The sequence below is a fragment of the Coregonus lavaretus genome, assembly GCF_964263955.1.
Source record: "Coregonus lavaretus genome assembly, chromosome: 35".
NCBI classification, from domain to species: domain Eukaryota; kingdom Metazoa; phylum Chordata; class Actinopteri; order Salmoniformes; family Salmonidae; genus Coregonus; species Coregonus lavaretus.
The window spans coordinates 7781332-7803432 of NC_140022.1; the positions used below are offsets into that span (position 1 = coordinate 7781332).

Below are 22101 nucleotides of genomic sequence, written 5' to 3' on the forward strand. Positions count from 1 at the left end.
AGAGATACCTGACAATGAACAAAGAAATAATCAATAAAAGTTAGCACTTCAACCAATCACACATCCATCCAGCCATCCATTCCTCTCTCATCTCAGACTTGAACTTGATATCGTCCTCCTCCTCTCTCCTCGTCTGTCCCTCGGAGACAAACAATGACAGGCCGTGTCAAAAGCCAGAATAGAAGGTTTGCTGTCGTCTGTGTAAACTGTAATTGCGGCAGCCAGCTGGCAGTACACCCTGTATCCAGTTTCTCTCTGTGCAGAGTTACGGACATAAAGGCCTCAGTCGGCTCGGGCGCACAAAGAGACGTCTCATTCATCTCATTATCTCCTTTCCCCCGCCGCTGTCTCTAGCCTAATGCCAATTAAAAACAGAGCTGAGGAACAGGCAGAGGGACAAGGCCCCCGTATGGAGCCCATAATAGGGTGTTTGTTTAAGGGGGACGGGACGCTCAGTGGAGCCTTACTCTGGACAGTCAGGGTGGATGGTAGGGTCCAGGGCTGGGCTGTTTCACCCAGGCAGGACATAACCCCTGGTCCTGGATGTGTTGGGCTGGGGTATGCTAGAGTGGACCAGGCCAAAGTAGGCCTAAGCCAAGTCTTGGTGAGGGAGAGGACAATCTGTCTGGCTGGAAGGTCAGAAGTTATTGTCAATGGTCATAGGGTGCAATTAGAACATTTGGCAAGAGAAGCTGAAGACGCACATTTTTACAGAAAAATGATCTGCTTGGACGTACGTACGAATGCACACACACAATGTAACAATGGTTCAGTTTTTAAGATGCTGGCCAGGCCATTCCTCAGCTACGTCCCAGACTATACCACCTGTCTGAGTACAGTAGGGCACTCTGTCTGTCCCAACCCACACCCATCTCCCGGGACTGAATGACCTCACCCAACCACATCACCCTGTCAACAGTGTAACATGTTTGTTATTCTACGTACGCATATTCTCTCTCTGTCTTCACCTGTCTCAAGGGCAGACAAGGTGCGATTAGTACTAGACACATCCATCAACACACGTGGCCTCACACTGATAAGAAAGAAGTGTGTGTGTGTGTCTCTATAGGTGTTGGACAGAGACAACCATATCTCCTCTACTGTCCATGCTATTGAAAGCTGTTGAGTTGCATTGACAACAGTTGCTAACAGAAGAGGAGTGTTTTTGTCATGTAGCCTTGCGTTCAGTGTTCTTGTTGTTCCATTTATAGGTCTACTCTGCAGCACATGACGGCAGCCACTGACAACTGCTCCATCATGCAGAAAATACACACACAAGAAACCAGCAACAATGGTTGTTTGTTCACCATGCGTTCACTCACATGCCTGTGTATGTGTTGCTATAAATAGCCCACGGAGAAGTGAACGGCTCTCCCATGTGCAGAGTGGGAGTGATTTTAACCCCTCACCTCTAGTTGGATTGGATAGTGTGTGGTTTAATCCTTTGACCTCTAGTTGGACTGGACAGTGTGTGGTTTAACAAGAGAGATCTTCATAATGGATGGAGAGGGGGTGACAGGAGGGTGAGGAGATAAAACCAGTGTTTCTCTCTCTCTCTCTCTCTCTCTCTCTCTCTCTCTCTCTCTCTCTCTCTCTCTCTCTCTCTCTCTCTCTCTCTCTCTCTCTCTCTCTCTCTCTCTCTCTCTCTCTCTCTCTCTCTCTCTCTCTCTCTCTCTCTCTCTCTCTCTCTCTCTCTCTCTCTCTCTCTCTCTCTCTCTCTCTCTCTCTCTCTCTCTCTCTCTCTCTCTCTCTCTCGTGAACACACACGCTCGCTCTCACGTGCACACACACAAACAAGCGCACATTTAGACGTACACACACACGGTCAGTCTACTAATTTCACCACTTATTCTCTGAGGATCAAGATAACATGAAGATGAAACCCTCTGTAGCCTAGATCAGTCTATCTTATCTGAAGCAGTCAAAGCCACAACCAGGTGTGCTGCTGTTGACCATATGCCTTATATCAGAGTGCATATCAGCACCTGAAAGCTGTAGAATACTAGAAACCATTTCAACAGGAGTCTTGTACTGGAGGACAAGGAGTAGCATGTTGAGTTCACTGGTTCAACCACATAGAAACAGAGATAGGGAGAGAATTGACTTACAGTAGGTTAAAGTCCTTTGTCAACGTGAATACACTGGATCACTGTTTCACTTGTCATCTGCTGGGCCAAAGATGTATTGGCTCAAAAACGACATCTTTCCCAGGAAAAGATGAAGCTCAAAAGAAGCCACCGCCCATTCCCAAATCACTTACCGACCGTGCCTCTGCTCTGAATGGAAGTGTGTGTGTGTGTGTGTGTGTGTATCATGACTCAGTGCTGGGCCAGCTCTAACGATGGTAAACATGTTTGCAGTGGTTCCAGGAAACCCTTAGAATCACTGAGTGGGACAATGTAAAAACTTGCCGGCTAGAGCCCACTGCCATCATTTCCCAAGACTATCAATGTGCTGCTTCCTACTCTGCTGAAATATTAAGCCTCTTTATGAGACCCGACGGGACACTCGTTCAATATCTCTTCACGGCCGCAAAAACAACGTCAGTGTGTGCTTAGACATTACGTTCAGTAGATGGTTAAGCAATCTCTGCACTGCAGGCATCCAACGATTCCACCAGGAAGCTCTCAAACCTAGGAACAACAAAGGATGTAAGGGCTAGGGCAGGAGTATTCAACTCTTAACTTACGAGGTCCTGCTGCTTTTCTGTTCTACCTGATAACAATTAATTACACACGCTTAGTGGCCCAGGTATAAATCAGTACCTGATTAGAGGGAAACTATGAAAATATGCAGTGGAACTAGCTTCGAGGTCCAGAGTTGAGTTTGAAGGGCTTATGGCCTATGTTTTCCCAATGTGCATGCATGCTTGCTTTGTGTATGACAAGTATTCAGACCTTTCTCAAAGTAAATCATTAGAAGAGAAAAAGCTCCGATATCTTCTTCCTAACGAATGGTGGAAGAGAAAACTAATGGGCCAGCTACAGAGCTAAGCGAGTGACACACCCACACAGTGCTGTGATTGTGGGCAGGCAGATCTCTTATCTACCGCAGCTAAACTGACAGGCACTGCACAGGGTAGCCCTGGCAGTCACTGCATCGCCGTGGGAACTGATGATAAGTGTGCCTGTATGACCACTGACCACAACCACAGAGGGGCCGCCGCCGAGGCTCATGGGAAAACCACAGCAGCGTGACAGAGAAGACTGACAGGTCCCGGCAGAGAACCACTGGGCCGTTTCTTATGCAGGGGAAAACTGCAGCAGTCTGAAATACCTGGTAACCCCACTGTTTACAATAGGCCTACAGATCCATTTCATAGGCCTGCATGTCATATTTAGCTGTGTGAAGAAGGAGTGATCACCATGTGGACTAGTAGATCTAGTTTAGAGACTATCTACCAATAACGTTGTTGAATGGGTATGGACTGAATTTTTATGTGTGAGGACACACAAATGGATCTCTGTGTCGCTAGTCACTGGCTGCATCAGCTGATGGTCACCAGGCCAGGAGCTGTGCATATTGTTACCTACGTTTGAGAATGCAGCACTAAGCAACCTTCAATAAAACTAGGCTACTGTAGCCTGTGTGCGTTAGCGCAATAAAACTAGGCTACTGTAGCCTGTGTGTGTTAGCGCAATAAAACTAGGCTACTGTAGCCTGTGTGTGTTAGCGCAAGCGCAATGTTGAGCAGATGTCAACGGCTAATATGCTAAGCTCTCTGGGCAGATAATCACTTCTATGCAAACAGTCAGTCAGTTTGCAGATATACACTCATACAGACTGCACAGTGAACCCACTATCTGGCTGATCTCATTCCTAAAAACTAGCCTATTGCCCAACTTGGAGAGAGATTGGGGGAGGGGGGGGGGGGGTTCTTAGAAAAGAGGAAGTATAATATTTAAACTGAAGAGCCTGCAATTCCACAAATGATCGACAAAAAGGAGCAGTTATGGTGGGTATGAGCAACAATCACACACACCTAGAGTAGTTCAGTTTAAAGCGAAAGAAGAATGGAGAGAGAAAAATAAAGATAAAGGAGGGTGGGTGGGGTTGGTATCACACTATATTCACAGAGAAAAGGATGGAGAATCTCCAACAAGCATTAGACTGGATTTAAAACTAAGTGTTGAGGCTAACTAATCCAGGCATCAACTAACAATGTAATGTGCTTACTCTGGCTTTAGCTTGGCTGGGGAGTGGGGACTACCTAGTATTGTGTAGGCCTACCTCAAGGTTTCTCACAACTTAGGACAATCCTGAATGGCACCCTATTCCCTATATAGTGCACTACTTTTGACTGTCAAAAGCTAGTGCACTAGTTCTATATAAGTAATAGGGTGCCATTCAGGATGCAGACCAGTATGTATTCAGGTAAAATTTCAACATCATGGCCGCCACATGAATTAAGTCCCACTAACAAGACTCTCAAAATAAAATGGCCGATATCAAAATATTTGAAGTACTCCAGGTACTGTAAGCCCACCTTGGGGCCCTAGCAGATGTGGTATAGGAGTGATTCCTGTATGAATCATTATGGTCTTAAAAAGGAAGCCTGGGTAAGGCCAAAATGTCATAAATATGCCCATTTTGATTAATTATTTCTCAATTATGCTTTTAGATACAAATGTCAAATCTCTGTCAGCAATCCTTCCTCCAAAGGACCATCTTATGAATACAATTTCGGGAAAATCCTTATATTTTCTTGTCCTGGTATTGTGAGGAATCATTCATAAGATATACTGTATAGCTGGAGGGGTTACCTGTCGTTACCTGGGCGATTATATTTATAGTGCACACATCCCCCAGTGTGTTAGGTAAGCATGACCAATCACACCATCCACAACAGTAGAGACCTTTGGTTAGCCTAAGTCTTTAACATGGACGCAATTAGACAAACACAGGCAGAACAGTAGGACACTTCACAGCATCATACTGTTTTTCAATCATGTGCACAAATGACATTTTCTACAGGACGAGCCAAAGAAACAGGAAAGAACCGAAAATATACTTATCAATCATTTTGAGTGAGTCCATGTCACTGTTTCTTATTGACCAATAAGATTTGACAGAGAGGTCTTTTGAGATGGTCCAGCTATACAAATTGAGCACACATTAGGCCTACGTGAGTTGGAGCCAGTGAGCATGGTAAAGGGCTTACCTTGGTGACTGTGTGATGTCATTGTTGACAGGATGGTCCTTGGAGAATCCACAGTGAAGTTTTAAAATATTCAGCCTGGAGAGGAAGAGAATGGGACAGGTGGGGTGTGTGTGGGTCAGGGTTAGTTTGTGTGTGTGTAGGGAAGGGGGCTGGTCTGATGTGTACCAAGATCAGGGCCACAAAGGGGCTGTTGACAGTTCCACAGTATTCCTCAGCAGGAAAACTAATCACCAGCAGGTCTCTTCACTGGTCAGCAACAGGAAACACAATCACCCACAGGTCTCTTCACTGGTCAGCAACAGGAAACACAATCACCCACAGGTCTCTTCACTGGTCAGCAACAGGAAACACAATCACCCACAGGTCTCTTCACTGGTCAGCAACAGGAAACAGTCCTCCACCAGACAGCCTACTGTTCAGGTAATCCAATCAGAGACACCGCTCACTTGTACCAGCCTACCAGAGAGAGAGAGAGAGAGAGAGAGAGAGACAGAGGGAAAGGGGCAGTAAGTCAGGATGACGCATCAGCAACATAAATCTTAACTGGAGTCAGAAACAATCATTACTCTTTCTGAATCCCCCTACACTAACACATAAGTGTACACATGGAATGAATAACCATTACAAACAGACTACTAGACCACCCATCATGTGGAGGGGTAGGCTAATGGCCTGGAGGTAGGGAGGGAAGACCATGTGTGTCGGGAGGGGTACGGTGGGGGTCGGGAGAGGTGGGGTGGGGGGTTGTGGTGGGGGCTTCTCAAGACAGAGGGGCAGACGGTGGAGCTGCTGGACGAACCTCCAAAAGTCGGTCACGGCTGGCACACATTCACGCTTACGCTTTGTGATGGAAAGGGGTTTGTGTGTATGCGTCTGTGTGTGTGTGTGGGGGGGGTAAACCCCTGGGGCGCTATGCCTCTGCACTCTCTCTTTATAGCCCCCCCCCCCTTCCCTGGGGGTCTGGGGCTTTGCTTGGTGTGTGTGTGTGTGCGTGCGCGCGTCTGGCCCCATTGTCCCCAAACTGGTTGTGTGAAACAGGGTGACAGATTAGGAGAGACAGGCCATCTAGCTCAGAGAAAGAGACCCAGGGTGTATAGCTCCACAACCAATCTACAATATAATATTGTTCCTTATCTTCAGTAAAACAACCCTGGTACATTTTTAACGTGCTGCATACACATCTACACATTCTTTAAATACGTGTACATTTGGCATGAATGTAAAAAAAACTGCTTTGTGATTAATAAATAAAACATAGGCATACTAAAATATTCAGTAGGATGTTGTATTAACACACATTAGCAACAATTCACTCCGTCTTTCTCTCTCCCTGACCACACATTTCATCAGCACGCCCTCCATTCACAAAAAAGGTTGACGCATACACACTTCACCACCGCCCATTGACAGACACAGCTGACTTTTCCAGCAATTTCTCCTTTAAAATTGCGTAACATTACGATCTACAACGGCAAAGAAAAAATGCTGATACACTATCCCTATCAACATGTATGTTTCTACCACTATCCACCGCCATGTTCTAAAAATAGAACACAGGAACAAATCCAGGCACGTCAGAGACAGTGCGTAACTAAATATGTCGCGCGCCAGATATGCATTTAGCTATCTAACGTACATATTATTCCCGCGTACAACACGTCGGACCATAACAATAAACACTCTGTCTATAGCCAAAATATTGTGCTTATTGCATTTATTTTTGGAAGAATAAATGTATCATTAACCCGAGCAGCTCAACTGGAAACTTCAGGCAGCAGACATTGTTTTGATAGGATTGTCCCCGCTCCCGTAATCAATGCATCATTGCCTAAGCAACGTCCAGAAGATTTTCGCACTTCAACGAGCTACATTCGTCGAAAAGATAAACGATATGCTCACCTAGATGCTCCAAGAGGCGGCCCTGTCCAGAGAAAGATGCAGAATCTATATCTTGACTTTATCACTAGAGAAGTGTACGGGCGAAATAATCATTTTCTGACAGATTCCGCCATACTGGATTTTGGTTACGGAGTCACGTGTCGCGCCCCTGCATTTATCCAAGTACTGAGAGGCGTGGTTTGCTATCAATATCAAATTGTTATAATGTTGCAACTGTGAAAGCGATAGTGAGCATTTAGAACTGTTCTAATGATATTATATTTAATGTGTTTATATCTTTAAGGTTATTGATTCACTGCCTAGTGATATCCTACTTACCATAATAGCCTACTTGTGTTATGGGTTGATACGAGAAAGGGCGTGTCGTGTGCTATTGACTATGTATTTGTTAAGGTGCCAAAATAGCTAGGCCCTACATATCATCTGTGGAATTGTAGCCTTTCTCAAGAATTACGTTTATTCATACTTTGTAATTAGTCACATAATCGATATTTATTCAATAATCGATATTTATTCAATATGCCGACTAAACCAGTAGCATAACGACATTGTATGACAGCACTGTTTAATAATGTTAGGCTATAACAGCTGGCTAACGGGAAAGTCTAGTGCGTTCTCTTCCCCCCCCCACCCTCTAATATATAATAGAGGAGTTTATTTGTTTATTGCAATAAAGGTTCCATAGCCTACATGGAACTTTTCTCTTGGCGCTAATACGTCTCTCCGTCTACCTCTGGGATATTGTGTACAACAACATTGTGCTGCATTTGACAGCATGAGCAATATGAGTCGATGCGTTAACCAATTCTGTCTCATTGCCAGATGAAAACTTTGCAGCCGTGTAATCTAATAGTGTTTATTTCCATTATTGAATTTAATTTTGCGTCTCATCCACCCACAGACACAACACAAGGAGCAGTCAGCAAAGTTAACCACATTGCTGTTTGACTGTTTTTAAGGCGGCTGCTACTGAAACTGCCAACTGGTGTCGGTCTAATACCCATCATCAGACAATTGAGATATAGGACTGCTCAATCAGAATCTGTTTCCAGGTCAGTTTCTGAGATTGGGAATAACAGCCTAAAATCCTTATTTTCCAGATTAGTTTATTTTGTTTAAACATTTAAAGGTGCAGTCCATAAAATGTGCATATTTAAATAGCCCTTGTCTACGAAATATTTAGTTGTTTGGCTCACTAACATGATTATATTATATTCTTCAAAATAATCAAGGGGTGGGCCTATTATAACTAATTACTATAATTATCAACAATCAGCAGCAGGAAATCCAACAGATTGTACCTTTAAAAAAATAATCCAGACCATATCCATTCTCTCATCAAGACACATTGTGTTATTCCATCTTTAACCCCACATTTCCGCACACCAGTGATTGAATAGAATAAAACCCCTTTAGTTTAAGATAATTTCTCCCGCCCAGCACAAATGAAGGCCTATTGGGACCGATGTATCCATAGTAACGGAGGATTATAATTTCTCTGGATGAGCTACAGTGCATCAGTTATGTAACTGAGCAGTCTTGGAGACATGTCTCATGTTGGCGAGCCTGAGAAAGATAAGCTCTTTAGGGGAAAGCCACAGGGATCTTTTCCCCAGTCTGAGAAAGTAGATATACCAAAAAGGGTTCTCCTTGGAACCAAAAATGGTTATTCTATGGGGACAGCCAAATAATCATTTTTGAAGAGTGTATGGTGGCATTTTACTCACAGTTTGCAAGGCCTTGAGTACTATTAGCAGGCCTAATAAAAATTGATTCTTCATGCACCTATAATTGTTTATCTGTCATCGATGGCTGCACTGGATAAGGCACATCATTGTCCTGCTACTGAACAACAGTGAGGCATACCTCAACATCGTTCACATATCTATGCGTTCTCTACATGGTACATCAGGTGTTTCAAGCCAAACAAGACCTACATGTGAGAACATTTACGATAATGCTGAAAGATAATGCTCTCTCTGTGAGATGTATGGAGGCTGGCTGTACTGTATCCAAACCATGTGGGAGAGTTTTCTCTATCTGATCACGCTCAGTCTTATCCTTTCAGAGCACTGGAATTAACATGACCTGCAGTAGTAGTCCTGCTTTCAGGAACACACTGGTGAAGAATGAAGTGTGTGGAATTAAGTGTGTGTGTGTGTGTGTGTGTGCATCTGCCTGTGGGCCTACCTATACATGTGTGCCGGTGTGTAAGTGAGTGCATGCATGCATGCCTGTGTAAGTATGTGTGTGTGCACATACGTGTGTAGGTGTGCTTACGTGTGTGTTTGTGTCTGGGGTAATGTCTCCCAGGTGTGTTGGAGACGTACAGATTGAGAGCAATGACGTCAAAGGAGCAGCAGGATTGGTGTATGCTACCTGGGGCTCCCAGTCCTACACTCAATGAACATCTGATTAGCATTTTGGTTATTAGCGCATTAGCTGCTCTAACTGGGAATGCATGGATGTCTCCAGCTCTCACCGGGAAGCTGATTGTCTACAATCTTCTTGTCCAGTGGTCCCTTAAAAAGAGATCAGCTGTGCACATTATTCATATAGATTGTGTAAATGCCTTGGAGGAAGATGCGTGGACTCATTTACAAGTTCAGTGATATACTAGAATTATTACAACATATTCTTACACAAAATCTGTCCGAATATTTGTTAATACGAATCTTTGTATAACATGCTTTCCATTATTTTGTCACCACTGACTATTATTATATTTTTTAATCCAGCGTGAACTTTGACCTCTTTACACTGACACACACATACATTTGTAGGATCTTAATTTGAGCCAGTTTGCTACAACAGGAAAATAATCCTGCAGCAACAGGAAATGTGAATTATTATGTGGATTATAATTAATGGACATATTTTGTAGGGGTTGATAAATTTTTCTGTTAGGGCAAATCAAGTCTGACATTTTAAAGTGGAAATTACAAACTTTAGAAAACTTTTTAAACCTCGAATACACTACAAGTTTGCATTTCCTGCTGTGCAGCGACAAAAGAGTGATCAAATGAAGATACTACATCTGTAAATAATCTCCATTTAGACAAGAGTGTAAAAGGATCTGCCATTTCTTCTGCATGACACAACAACAAAAAACTGACAGAGAGACACTCCCCAACATGTTTTCTGGCCCTGGAAACTAGGCACTGGGAAAGCTTTATTGTTGACACAGAAACACTAAATTAGTTAGTGTGGGTGCCAAGGTTATTATAGTTAACTAAAACTGAAACTAAATCATGAAAAAACAATAATTAACAAACCCCTTCGAAAAACAAAAACTACACTGAATCTATTATCTTTTACTTCAAAACGAACTAAAATAAAATCCATCATGAATTATGTTCAGTTTTAGTTGTTTATTTTTTATTTATTTTTTACTTTGGGCAAAAATGGAAAGGGATTTTCAAGCTTTTGGGTTGTTTTAGCGGCGGCAGGTAGCTTAGTGGTTAAGAGCGTTGTGCCAGTAACCGAAAGGTCGCTGGTTCTAATCCCCGAGCCGACTAGGTGAAAAAAATCTGTCGATGTGCCCTTGAGCAAGGCACTTAACCCTAATTGCTCCTGTAAATCGCTCTGGATAAGAGCGTCTGCTAAATGACTAAAATGTAAATGTGCTGAATATGGCGGGTAGAGGCGGCCAGGAGAAGGCGAAGTTTAAAATAGAACTAGCTTGTGCATCACTGGCTATCAAAGAAAGTACGGTATTAAGATAGGTAGAAACTGCTCTCTTGCGCAGAATCACATCATCGGGTCTAACGGTCATCTCGCGCCGAACTGCGCATATGCAGTTGTCCGCATCGTGATGGTTGACGTTTATTGTGATGAGACTTGTCCTGGAGGCAGAACTGTACGATTTCCCCTTAAACCAGCTGCAATGTCAAAATTGGCTATATTGTAAAAATGAATGAAAAAAGAATGAGCTTTTTAGTCTTAATTTAAGGTTAGGTTTAGGCATTAGGGCTAGCAGTGTGGTTAAGGTTAGGTTTATGACTTTGTGGCTTTGCTAGCTAGTGACCGCTCTGCAGAGCTGCCTCCAGAACAAGGTTCATAACGAAAAACGCTAACCTGTGAAAAACTGCTCGGTAGCTAACTGGATTATTCTTACACACTGTACATGTACTACTTAAATTCAAATGCATTGGATTGGTGGCAGGTAGCTTAGTGGTTAAGAGTGTTGGGCCAGTAACCAAAAGGTCACTGGTTTGAATCCCGGAGCTGACTAGGTGAAAGATCTGTCGATGTGCCCTTGAGCAAGGCACTTAACGCTAATTGCTCCTCTAAATTGCTCTGGATAAGAGCGTCTGCCAAATGACAAAAAATGTGTAAACAGGGGTGAGAGAGTTTCCTCCCATAATATTTATTGCATCAGTCTCTGCACTATTCCTTTTAAATCCAAATCACAAAAAATAAACAAACTGTACAACACAAATGGCTCCTAGCCTCCAACACTTGCTTTCTGGCTCCTAGCCTCCAACACTAAAACTAAATAATATCAAAACGAGAAATCAGGTCTGAAACTAAACGTGGTCCTCTGTAGCTCAGCTGGTAGAGCACGGCGCTTGTAACGCCAAGGTAGTGGGTTCGATCCCCGGGACCACCCATACACAAAAAATGTATGCACGCGTGACTAAGTCGCTTTGGATAAAAGCGTCTGCTAAATGGCATATTATTATTATTATAAACAGAATTTCAAATAATTAAAAAACCAATAGAAAAATGTAAAGGAATATAAAAACACAAAACTATAATAAACTTGGTGGGAGCTATAGAATTAGCTATCAAAAGGTAATAACGACCAGCGCGGGTACAGTAGTAGATACATTTCAACTTGTCTGTTTCTGTCATGGGGGGTGAGGTCATATTCAGTTCAATTCTTTGATTTTACAGACATGACCATAGGCTCTTTGAAAAGTTGTAGAGACCTTTGTGTTTGAAAGAAAAAGCATTCTAAATGCATTAGTAACTCTCAGCTCTTATTAAATCTAACAACTGACTTGGGATCAGTTCTTCCCACCATAGCTTTGGCCAAACCACACTGAGTGACTAGACCCACACTGTCCCTGGAACTGTGGTTATGGGTTTAGCAGTTAACAGCGGCACTGAGAGCAGAGTGTATGGAGAGCACAAGGCCCGTTTGAGTCTAACTGGCTATAAGTGGTTGCAAAGGGAAGTCTGTTCCTCACCCAACATCAGCCACAAATCACTGTCCCACAGCACACAGACCTCACTGACACTACAAAGGAGTTTACAACAACAACAAAAAAAAGATGTTCACATACCCTGTTTATACATCAACTTGTCTTGTTTTACAGAGTATGTTTGGCCCAGGGAATGTATATTGAATGAGTATAGTGGATCTCCAAAATACCTATGTCTAGCATTGATGGGCCGGTCAGAGTCATATAGATCCATATACACTATGCAAGACTGGTGTGAATATGTTTCACACAAACTAAGACAAGGATTCTAAATTCCACCATCAATTCCCAACACCAGCATCTGGCCTGTTCACACGTTACTGGCAAAGTGTATTCTGTCCAGACATCAACTGGGCTATGACAGCAGTGAAGCCACAATCTGTGAACTAGGCCGACTAAGCCATGCTCATTATTTGTAGCATGTGTCATACAGAACGTCATGTGAGTGAAAAAAAAGTGGTTCTCAAACCTCTCCTCGGGGACCCCCAGCCGTTCCAAACCTCTCCTCGGGACCCCCAGCCGTTCCAAACCTCTCCTCGGGACCCCCAGCCGTTCCAAACCTCTCCTCGGGGCCCCCAGCCGTTCCAAACCTCTCCTCGGGACCCCCAGCCGTTCCAAACCTCTCCTCGGGACCCCCAGCCGTTCCAAACCTCTCCTCGGGGCCCCCAGCCGTTCCAAACCTCTCCTCGGGGACCCCCAGCCGTTCCAAACCTCTCCTCGGGGCCCCCAGCCGTTCCAAACCTCTCCTCGGGGCCCCCAGCCGTTCCAAACCTCTCCTCGGGGACCCCAGCCGTTCCAAACCTCTCCTCGGGGACCCCCAGCCGTTCCAAACCTCTCCTCGGGACCCCCAGCCGTTCCATGTATTTGATCTATTCCAGAGCTAGTACACCTGATTCAACTTGTCAACTAATAATCAAACCCTTGATTAGATTAATCAGATGAACTAGTACAGGGCTAAAACAAAATTGTGAAATGTCTGTGGGTCCCCGAGGAGAAGTTTGAGAACCACTGCCCTACATAAGAGAAAATTAAAAAACAAAATCTCACCTATATGTTCGCAAATGGAAACTATGAAAGGGAAATGGGGGGCTGTAAAGTGTTAAAACGGCCATAAAGTGTCCTCGTTAAAGAAAAGCAGAGCAAGGCTTTAACAGTAGAGCCAACTAGTCCACAAGTTTCCACCAAAGGATCCCAGACCTGCATACTCATTATGTTCCCCCTCCCTCTAACAGCTTCCAGGCCCTAGAAAAGGAGCCTGGAATTACAGTGTGTGTGTGAGTGCTTGCTTATGTGCATGTACAATATGTGTGTGTTGTTACAGCATCCCAGAGTGTCAGTATTAAACAGGCTCATTTTTGTGATAAACTGACATCAGCTGTTATGACTGATTCTGGCGTCTGACTGTTAAGTCATCCCTATGGACAGTTTAAAGAAGCCCACCCACAGTTCAGTTATCGCATATGTCTGAGCACATAGGACAAAAGTAGAGACCTGAAAAGCATTGTTTCATGTGACTTCTAGACAAATTGGGAACTTAAATGGATTGACAAAGAAGAAATGAGGAATAATACATCATGTTGCCTACATTTCCTTTGCTAGAGGAAATCCTCTCATTATCATACATAAACATATCACATCTGACATAACTATTGATAAACATTTTGTACTAATAGTACATTTGAAGTAATATCAAGCCATAAAAAAACACAAAATATGCCTCCTCATAGGTGCAGCATTTGTGTACCTAAAACCATTCTACCCAGGTTTCCCTCAAACGGATTACCTTATCGTGGTGCAGTACTGTAGTGTTTGTCCACGCTGAAGATCTGCCCGTCAGTGAAACCCTCCTCGGCACGATGCCGGCAGGCAGCCCTATGCCAGGCCTGCACCGCAGGATCAAAGACTCAGGAGCAGGCCGAAGTAAGCCCAGACCAAGTACACAGACGGCCCTGAACGGGGAAAACACACAGAGTGCTTTCATGTATAATAAGAGTACATGGCAGCCACTCTTAGATATGGAAAGGAGCTCAATGACGTTTAAAAGGTTTGGCTAGCCAGGGCTCGGAGAGTTGATTAAAGCCAGGGAGGGTTTCTCTATATTGAATATGGAAAATTCTCCCATGTAATTTTAAATTGTTTTCCCCATCCCTGTGTAACAGGGGTCAGCGTGCTGCTAACAGCTGAGCTTTCTCCATTGTCCGACTGCCCCATACTGGGCTCGAACCAGTGGTCCTCTGCGTCACGACCGCTCTAATTAACAGTTCAACAGGTTGAGCCACCCAAACGGTACCAATTGGATGCTCTAGCCACATTTCAAGCTAGCTGAGGAGTGAGCGCAAGTTACGTCCTTAAAGCAGTTACACCGGCTTTTTGGATGGAGACTAAACCATTAAGCGTAGAGTTCTGCAACGCCCTAGTTTTACACCGAAACAAGTCACACTAGTAGCCCAGTTAAGTGCATGTTGGAGCCCCACTCAATACCAGGGAATTAGTTTTCACCAATGAAACCAGTAGGCCTACCTCATTCCTTGCAGGGTTGGGGTCAATTCAAATTGAGGTCAGTCAAATCAGGAAGTAAATTGAAATTCCTAGTCGAGCGAAGGGGCTTTAATAAAAATGTAACTTCTCAAACTGAGAAGCCATTTGGCAAACAGTGTGTCATTGTTCCGTGTAGCTCAGTTGGTAGAGCATGGGTTGTGGGTTCGATTCCCACGGGGGACCAGTATGAGAAAAAAAAAATGTATGCACTCACTAACTGTAAGTCGCTCTGGATAAGAGCGTCTGCTAAATGACTAAAATGTAATGTTGGGACTTAATTCAAATCACTTCCTGAATTGACCCCAGCCCTGACTAATTATGTAGTTTGAAACACAATTTCCTCAATAAACGCTACATATGTCTGGAAATCGCAGTGCATCAGCTAGGCAACACTAAAGACAAATTCTTTAAATTAGTCATTTATTAAGGAAAACAGTGTAAAAGGGACAAGTTTGCGGTAAAAGATTGTAAGGTATATATTAAAACTCTTGAGACTGGACGTCTTTGGCATGGCTGCCGTCGTCTTTAGGTCGTTTGGTCTTCTTGGGGAGCAATATGGCTTGGATGTTTGGAAGGACACCACCCTCCGATATGGTGACCGCGCCGAACAGAGTGTTCAGCTCTTCATCGTTCCGCACAGCCAGTTGGATGTGCCGTGGAGTAATGCGCGACTTCTTGTTGTCACGGGCTGCGTTGCCCGACAGCTCCAGGACTTCAGCGCAGAGATACTCCAGTATGGCAGCGAGATAGACTGCCGCTCCTACACCGATGCGGGCAGCGTAATTGCCCTTCTTCAGCAGACGGTGAATTCGGGCTACAGGAAACTGGAGACCTGCCCTGGCAGAGCGGCTTGTGGGAGTCTTCAATTTGGAGACAGCTTTCTTTCCACGACCAGACATCTTGCAGTTTCTGACAAGCAAAGTACATATTTTAGTGGGCTGTTGAAAGGATTCAAGCATTCACCTCAAGTGTATCGTGTAGCCTCAGTATACAAGCCCTCCTGTGAACAGTTGTGGATGCAAAGAGGTAGACCTAATCCTTCAGCTGGTACTCACTACAATGCCACAGGCACACCATTTGCACAGTTAACAGAAATACCAGGGCACTTACACTTTAAATCAAAATATGGAAGAGGACAAGTGAAAAACCGAAACATGGTTATACTCACGGTGACAGGCTGTTTGTAAGAACTACGAGAGGCCTAGACTGGATATAAGAGCACCCATAGTGCCTCTTTTATGATGGAAAAAATCAGTTGCATTATTGAGGGAACCTGTTTTCCAAAAGTCACATGTCGTAATTGCTTATGTCTGATTGGATAGCCAATTAGATACAAATAAATTCACATGGGGCCCAATTCCAAATCGACCCCTAGGCCCTAACGCTTACTACTCCCTAGTCCTTAGATGACTGGATAGATATACAGTACGTTAGCAGAACCGATAGGGTAGGTGGAAGTTGCGCCATCTTTCACCTATTCTGTTTTCAGATCATTTCAGATTACATTTAAGTCATTTAGCAGACGTTCTTATCCCAAAAATATTATATTTGAACAGTGTTTCCAAACTCTGGTCCCGAGTACCCCAACAGCACATATTTTTGTAGTGGCCATGGACAAGCACACCCGATTCTACTTGTCAACTATTCATCAAGCCCTTGACAAGTTGAATCAGGTGTTTTTGTCCGGGTCTACAACAAAAATGTGTGCAGTTGGGGGTACTGGAGGACCGGAGTTGGGAAACACTATATTAGAAGAGGGTAAGGATGAAAGCCAGCATGATGATAATGGTGTTATTGTGCCATCTAGTGAACAAGGTAGGAGGTTCCTCTCCGATGAAGTATTCATGTTGAAGTCCCGCCCACATTGGCATGGATTGGTTGTTACTATGAAGGGGGCGTGTCAAGCTGAACGGCGAAACACCAATCATATCAAATGTTTAATTGACGTCATCACGGAGTGCCAGAGAATTCCGGAGAGTTCCCCACATGTGAAGAAAACATGGGGACACTATTTAGAATTTTTCTCTCTAGCTAGTATTTATTCTACGGTCAGCACCAAGAATCTTTAGCGTTTACTGTGATTGACTTAACATATTTTCTTAACCTGAATTCAACAGTTATTGCGCTAGCAAACGTTTGAGCGCCCAAGTTAGGCAGCTAATTTAGCCACCTTGGTAACATCTAGCTAGCTAGGTAAGTTAGCTATGATGGATAACTCGGACGAAAATTCGGTACAGTTCCACGGGGATGAAGAGATCATAGAAGTCATCGACCTAAACGAAACAGAGCAAAGCCCAGGTAATGATGGTTGTATGCTTAGCTAGCTAGTTGGTCAGAATCAGATGCTTCAAGGGGTGTGGTTTAGCTAATGCCCATATAACTGTATGAGGACTTGCCACATGGACTGTCATTGATTGAGCAACATAAGTTGTCACTTGGACGCTGGTGGCAATGTCTTGGTTTGATCTTCTATGAGTTAATGTCGCGGTACTGTGTAAAACTAAGAGAGGTACATGTGTGGCAAGTACAGTAATACCTCACTTTTTGACCGACATAGATGATTTGGCGGATGAGTTCGAGGACGTGGACGTCGGAGACGCTGGGGACGGAGACGATGAACAGGAAGACTGGGATACCGACGACGAGATGGAGCAGGAAAAAGAACAAGACGACAGTGAACTCACCTTTTCCAAACACACTGGTACTAGCTAGCTAACTCTATCACCTGGCTAGTGCTTTTCTTCAGTCTCTTCACAACGTATTATCAGTGGCAGTGGGTCTCTTTTTTTCTGTTGTCACATTGACTTGTGTTTTCCAGGATCTGTATTCTGTGTGAGTCTGGACCCAGCCACTAACAGCTTGGCTGTGACCGGAGGAGAGGACGACAAGGCCTATGTCTGGAGAGTGAGTGACGGGGAAGTGCTGTTTGAATGCACAGGTGAGACCCCAAGCTGTCATCAATTAGTTATGTTGTGGTTTTGCTTTAGCTATGACCTCCCAATAGGACATTTGAGCTCAAATAGATGAGCTCAGAATAAACAAAGCTTTGCGTTTCACCCAATATTAAACCCCAGTCCTTCTTTTTCCACTACCGTAGGCCATAAGGACTCTGTGACAAGTGTTCTATTCAGTCATGACTCTTCCCTGGTGGCCACGGGGGACATGAGCGGGCTGATCAAGGTCTGGAAGGTGGAGACCAAGCAGGAGGTGTGGTCGTTCGAGGTGGGAGACCTGGAGGTGAGGAAGAACGCAGCCCGGCCCAAAACAGGGTGCACATATATGTTGTAGCCCAGCAGGAACACGCTGCCACACCTGAGTCAGCCTGATTTAAGCTAGGTATTTAAATCAAGTTTTGTCATCTGATGTTGCTGTGTGTGTTTGTTAGTGGCTGGAGTGGCACCCCTGCGCCCCAGTGCTGCTGGCGGGCATGGCGGACGGTAACGTTTGGATGTGGAAGATCCCAGGGGGTGACTGTAAGACCCTGCAGGGCCCCGGCTGCCAGGCAACCAGTGGAAAGGTCCTCCCAGACGGTGAGACCGTCTCCCCAGTCAAGAATAAAGGACAATTCAGCACAGGACACTGCCATGATCTGTGCTGCCAAGGTTGAACATGTAACAACGTTTGTCTTTTCTCCACAGGGAAGAGAGCTGTGGTGGGCTATGGAGATGGGAACGTACGACTTTGGGACCTGAAGCAGGGAAACGCCACCCATGTGATTAAAGGTAAGTTTGGCCAAGCTGTCACACTCCTGAACAGAGTATGTGACAATCCCCACTACTGCCAGACGGCAGGATATGTGTCATGGCCAGGGGGGTTAAGTGTGCATGACCTCATGAAAATCAGTGTGGGATGTTTTTATCAGTGTACATAGCTTACTTTATATCTAGATCAGATGACCAAACCCCAAATCCTAATCTTGATTTTTCTGAGGATAAAATAATAATAACTGGCACTGGACCAGTGGTTAGGGACAACGTGGTCCTCTGTAGCTCAGCTGGTAGAGCACGGCGCTTGTAACGCCAAGGTAGTGGGTTCGATCCCCGGGACCACCCATACACAAAAAAAAAAAATGTATGCACGCATGACTGTAAGTCGCTTTGGATAAAAGCGTCTGCTAAATGGCATATTATTATTATTTATTATAACGTCTACCCCCACTCAACTGTCTCCTCGCTTCTCTGGCAACCTCAGGTCATGATGGGCACCAGGGGGCGCTGACGTGCCTGGCCTGTAACAAGGACGGCTCTCTGGTGCTGACGGGCTCCGTGGACGGCTCTGCCAAGCTCATCAACACTGCCACTGGCAAGGTGGGCAGCGGACACTACTGCATGATGGAGAACACATAACTACTGTATTATAGAGAACACATAACTACTGTATTATAGAGAACACATAACTACTGTATTATAGAGAACACATAACTACTGTATTATAGAGAACACATAACTACTGTATTATAGAGAACACATAACTACTGTATTATAGAGAACACATAACTACTGTATTATAGAGAACACATATCTACTGTATTATAGAGAACACATAACTACTGTATTATAGAGAACACATATCTACTGTATTATAATAATATAATATGCCATTTAGCAGACATTATAGAGAACACAACTACTGTATTATAGAGAACACATAACTACTGTATTATAGAGAGCACATAACTACTGTGTCTGCTAAATGACTAAAATGTAAATGTACTGTATTATAGAGAGCACATAACTACTGTATTATAGAGAGCACATAACTACTGTATTATAGAGAGCACATAACTACTGTATTATAGAGAACACATAACTACTGTATTATAGAGAACACATAACTACTGTATTATAAAGAGCACATAACTACTGTATTATAGAGAGCACATAACTACTGTATTATAGAGAGCACATAACTACTGTATTATAGAGAACACTTAACTACTGTATTATAGAGAACATAACTACTGTAGGCTAGAGAACTACTGTAGCTATGGTAGAAAACCCATACAAAGGATAGTGGGAATGAAAACAGTACTTCTGGGTTTACATGGTGGGAGAGATTAAGTGATGGCATGGGGAGATTGACATGCATTATTCACAAGAAAAAGTTATGTTTGTCATGTGTTCAATGGACCAACATGTTATGGGTTTTAGAGATGTGCTTTCCTGCTACTTTGGTATCCGTTCTTATATGCTCTATAACTGGAACGTATCTAATGGGGTGTGTAGGTGTTGGGTGTGTTCTCCGTGGACGGGGGCAAAGCCAAAGCCTCTCTGGAGGATGCTGAGGAGACCAATTCGGTGGAGTCAGTGGGGTTCTGCAATGTGTAAGACTTCATGTTTTTAACATCAGTCATCATGTTTTTAACATAAGACCAGAATCATAAGTTAACCATAAATTAACTACATGTAATAAAGTGCGTAACAGTTGCCTTGTTTTGAATGATGCCATGTTCTCTTGTCCAGGTTTCCCCTGATAGCGGTGGCGTATCTGGATGGGACCCTGGCTATCTATGACCTCTCCTCACAGGTCCTCCGACACAAGTGCCAGCACCAGGTAAGAAACCAGCCATCCAACAAGCTCTCAAATCACAACCAAACCCCCAATTATCGATTGTAGAGATATGTTGCTCTGCTACTTTCATATGCCTTTTATAAATGCTCTATAACTGACTTTGTGTGTGTCTCAGGCTGGCATTGTTCATCTGCAGTGGGAGGAGTCCTCCTCTGTGGTGTCCACCTGCAGTCTGGACGGTGCGGTGAGGCTGTGGGACGCCCGCTCCGGGACCATGGTGTCAGAGTACCGCGGCCACCAGGCGGAGATCCTCGACTTCACACTCAACAGGTACACACACACACCTAAGTTGCCTCTAATCACAGATCCTAACCTTTTCAATTAGGCTTATGAACCAAATGTCTGACCCTGTATCAGTGGTTATGGGGAACTTGTATTTTACTTACTTGAGCCAGAAAGGTGTGTGTTTAACGGCGTTGAGCTCCTGTTCTCCTCTCTGACTCTCTCTCCTCCCTCACAGAGAAGCATCTATGGCGGTCACTGCCTCTGGAGACCACCAGGCCAAAGTCTTCTGCCTCCAACGACCAGACCGTTAATGGGGGGAGTAGAGGGAGAAAGAGAGAGAGAAATGGGGATGGACTCACCCTTCTACTTTTCCCTGTCAACAATAGCCACAAACAGATGAACGGACTTCGGCCGGGATTCAATCCGAATGCACCTTTTAAAGGCAATGTTCCCGTGTTTGTGGAGACCGCATTAACGGTGAACACTGCATATGTCGGCTCAATCGGAAATTGTCCTTTAAATGGCGCATTGTCGACAAAGCACGATCGGATTGAAACCTGGCCTTTCATTGTGTTTTCTCACAACTGAGGGTTTTTGAAGGGTCTTGTCTCTCTGATCCGTAGTAGACCTGCAGTGTTATAGGTTCTAGAACTGACAGCCATTCTACTCAGGGTTCTCAAGTAGAACCCACACAAAAGATATGCATTGTAAGTGGTGTGCCTAGTGTGGATGTTGGAACACATCAACCTAGAGGCAATGAAGCATCTAACAGTAGACCAATGTGATATGTCGTGTGGTCCTTGATTTATCACTAAATACGTTTACATCTGTACCTTTGTTCACTGTGCGATTTGGTTTGATGGCAATTATGAATCCACATTAAGGCAATAGAGCTACGTAGAGATGGAGACCTCAGTGATGTCCCCATAATGTCTGGTGATTTGTGGAGTGTAATCCTCACTTTCCCCCAAAATCACCCCAAATTATGGAAACTCAATCCTATGTAAATATATTGGGCCCTGTTGAAATACTTTACAAATGCATCCTTCCTACCTTTCCTGAAGTAATAATGTGCAGACCGTCATCGAGTCACATGTCTCTCAAATGGCATCCTATTCTCTAAATAGTGCACTTCTTTTGACTAGGGCTCTGGTCAAAAGTTATGCACTATATATGGAATAGGGTGCCATTTGTGACACACACTATAGGGACCAGAACACTGTTATGATTAGAGATCTGATAAGCCTACTACAAAGTCAACTGTATCAGGAGATGACCTAATTTGTTGTTGTAAGCTTGGGTTTGTGTGTTCAAACCCAAGCGTTCAACCACGCTACAGGGTGGCCTAGCCAAAATAGCTTTTAGGCTAATCTAATATTATACAGATATGACTCGGATACAGTGCATTCGGAAAGTATTCAGACCCCTTGACTTTTTACACATTTTGTTACGTTACATTACATTTACATTTACGTCATTTAGCAGACGCTCTTATCC

General features: G+C 44.0%; 2 protein-coding genes across 2 annotated transcripts; one reads left to right on the forward strand and one right to left on the reverse strand.

The window, feature by feature from the left end:
* Positions 1 to 15287: 15287 nt before the first annotated feature.
* On the reverse strand, positions 15288 to 15707 carry LOC311109911 (histone H2A-like; the record flags this gene model as incomplete). Its single annotated transcript, XM_084152927.1, has 1 exon — positions 15288 to 15707. One exon carries the CDS (start codon positions 15705 to 15707, stop codon positions 15288 to 15290), a length of 420 nt encoding a protein of 139 aa, XP_084009053.1.
* A 1053-nt stretch (positions 15708 to 16760) lies between these two features.
* Positions 16761 to 21436, forward strand: LOC311109900 (angio-associated migratory cell protein-like). Its single transcript, XM_084152916.1, has 11 exons — positions 16761 to 17106; positions 17366 to 17509; positions 17627 to 17746; positions 17906 to 18045; positions 18194 to 18338; positions 18447 to 18530; positions 19000 to 19115; positions 20034 to 20131; positions 20271 to 20361; positions 20495 to 20649; positions 20840 to 21436. Exons 1-11 carry the CDS (start codon positions 17013 to 17015, stop codon positions 20913 to 20915), a joined length of 1263 nt encoding a protein of 420 aa, XP_084009042.1. The 5' UTR covers positions 16761 to 17012; the 3' UTR covers positions 20916 to 21436.
* The last annotated feature ends 665 nt before the right edge of the window (positions 21437 to 22101 follow it).

Coding starts and splice junctions, on each gene's coding strand:
- LOC311109900 (XM_084152916.1), top strand. CDS start 17,013: ATGATGGATAACTCGGACGAAAATTCGGTACAGTTCCACGGGGATGAA. Junction 17,747..17,905: donor AGTGCTGTTTGAATGCACAG/GTGAGACCCCAA, acceptor CCACTACCGTAG/GCCATAAGGACTCTGTGACA. Junction 20,362..20,494: donor GACACAAGTGCCAGCACCAG/GTAAGAAACCAG, acceptor TGTGTGTCTCAG/GCTGGCATTGTTCATCTGCA.